The sequence below is a fragment of the Chlorella variabilis genome (assembly GCF_000147415.1).
Source record: "Chlorella variabilis unplaced genomic scaffold CHLNCscaffold_619, whole genome shotgun sequence".
Classification (NCBI taxonomy): domain Eukaryota; kingdom Viridiplantae; phylum Chlorophyta; class Trebouxiophyceae; order Chlorellales; family Chlorellaceae; genus Chlorella; species Chlorella variabilis.
Window position 1 is genome coordinate 1 of NW_005434742.1, and position 1,141 is coordinate 1,141.

Consider the following 1,141-nt stretch of genomic DNA (forward strand, 5'->3'; position numbering starts at 1 on the left):
CCCCGGGGGAGCAGGCCGGCAGCACCCCGCCTGTTCGCCCCGCATGCTGTGTGCCACAGCGCTGTGGCCGGCCATGCGCCCACTGTCGCCCACTGTTGCAGATCGTGCCCGGCAAGCTGACCGCCTGGTGGCCAGACGAGTACAACACATTCACCTGGTTCAATCCAGACTTGGGGCCCTCCCGCAAGTATGCGCGGGTGATGCTGGGGCGGCACGAGGCGGGCACCCTGGGGCAGCCCCCGCGGGAGAACTACAAGCCTACGGTTCCGCCCCAGATCAGCCCCCCTAGCTACCAGGGATACCAGAGCTACGCCAGCCCTGCCAACCCTTACTGGCTTGGTAAGCAAGGCCTGCGGGCAGGCCACGTCCCCGCTGTGTGCTAGTGGTACAGCCACACATGCTGTGTGTGACAGCAGAACAGCTCCCCTGCCACCCCAATTCCCAATTCCCAACCCACAAATTTTACTTTTTCGAACGATCGAATCAATCAAAGCGCGCCCGCGGATATTCAAACAGCCTGCAGATATTTTCATATCAGCAGACTGACTTTTCACCCACCTGTCACAGATTTTCCCTCGCCCGTTCGGTTTTTTGCCGACAGCTGGCTAGCAGCCAGACTATATAAGGAGCCTCGATGCCCTGACAAGATCATCTTTTCTCTCCCTTTGTGCTGGAGTGCCCCTGTGTAATAACAGGCGCCCGCCGCCCCAGCCCCGCCCGAAGGAGAAGGATCCTGCCGCTGCGACCAGCGCTCGGCAGTCACCCCAGCGCTCTCACGAGGCTCTCCGCTCTCACACAAAGACAAAACAGGCCGGCCGGAACCTTCTGGACCCGCGCCGCCTTTTTGCTGGCGCCGAATCGGGGAAAGTGCGTGGTTGCTGTGCCCTGCACGACCCCAAAGTAACCGTGTGAAGCGATCAGGACGCCCTCCGAGCTCTTCCGAGACAGCGCCGCCACCACATGCCTACCACCGCACCCTCAGCAGAAGCGCGGGCGCCCTGCCAACCCACGTTCAACATGCAGGTGGCTGTCTCAAAGTTCTCCGGTTCTGCAAAGGAGAATCCAGAGACCTTCATCCGCACGGTTGAGAGCGCGAAGGGCCTCTACAGCTGGAGCGACGCCCAGGCCATGGCGTTCGCCG

The 1,141-nt window shown here is 61.8% G+C and overlaps 1 protein-coding gene across 1 annotated transcript; it reads left to right on the forward strand.

Moving 5' to 3' along the window:
- Positions 1-101: 101 nt before the first annotated feature.
- On the forward strand, positions 102-383 carry CHLNCDRAFT_144000 (hypothetical protein; the record flags this gene model as incomplete). Its single annotated transcript, XM_005842519.1, has 1 exon — positions 102-383. A coding segment is annotated over one exon (282 nt), but the record flags the coding sequence as incomplete, so codon positions are not given.
- Between the last annotated feature and the right edge of the window lie 758 nt (positions 384-1,141).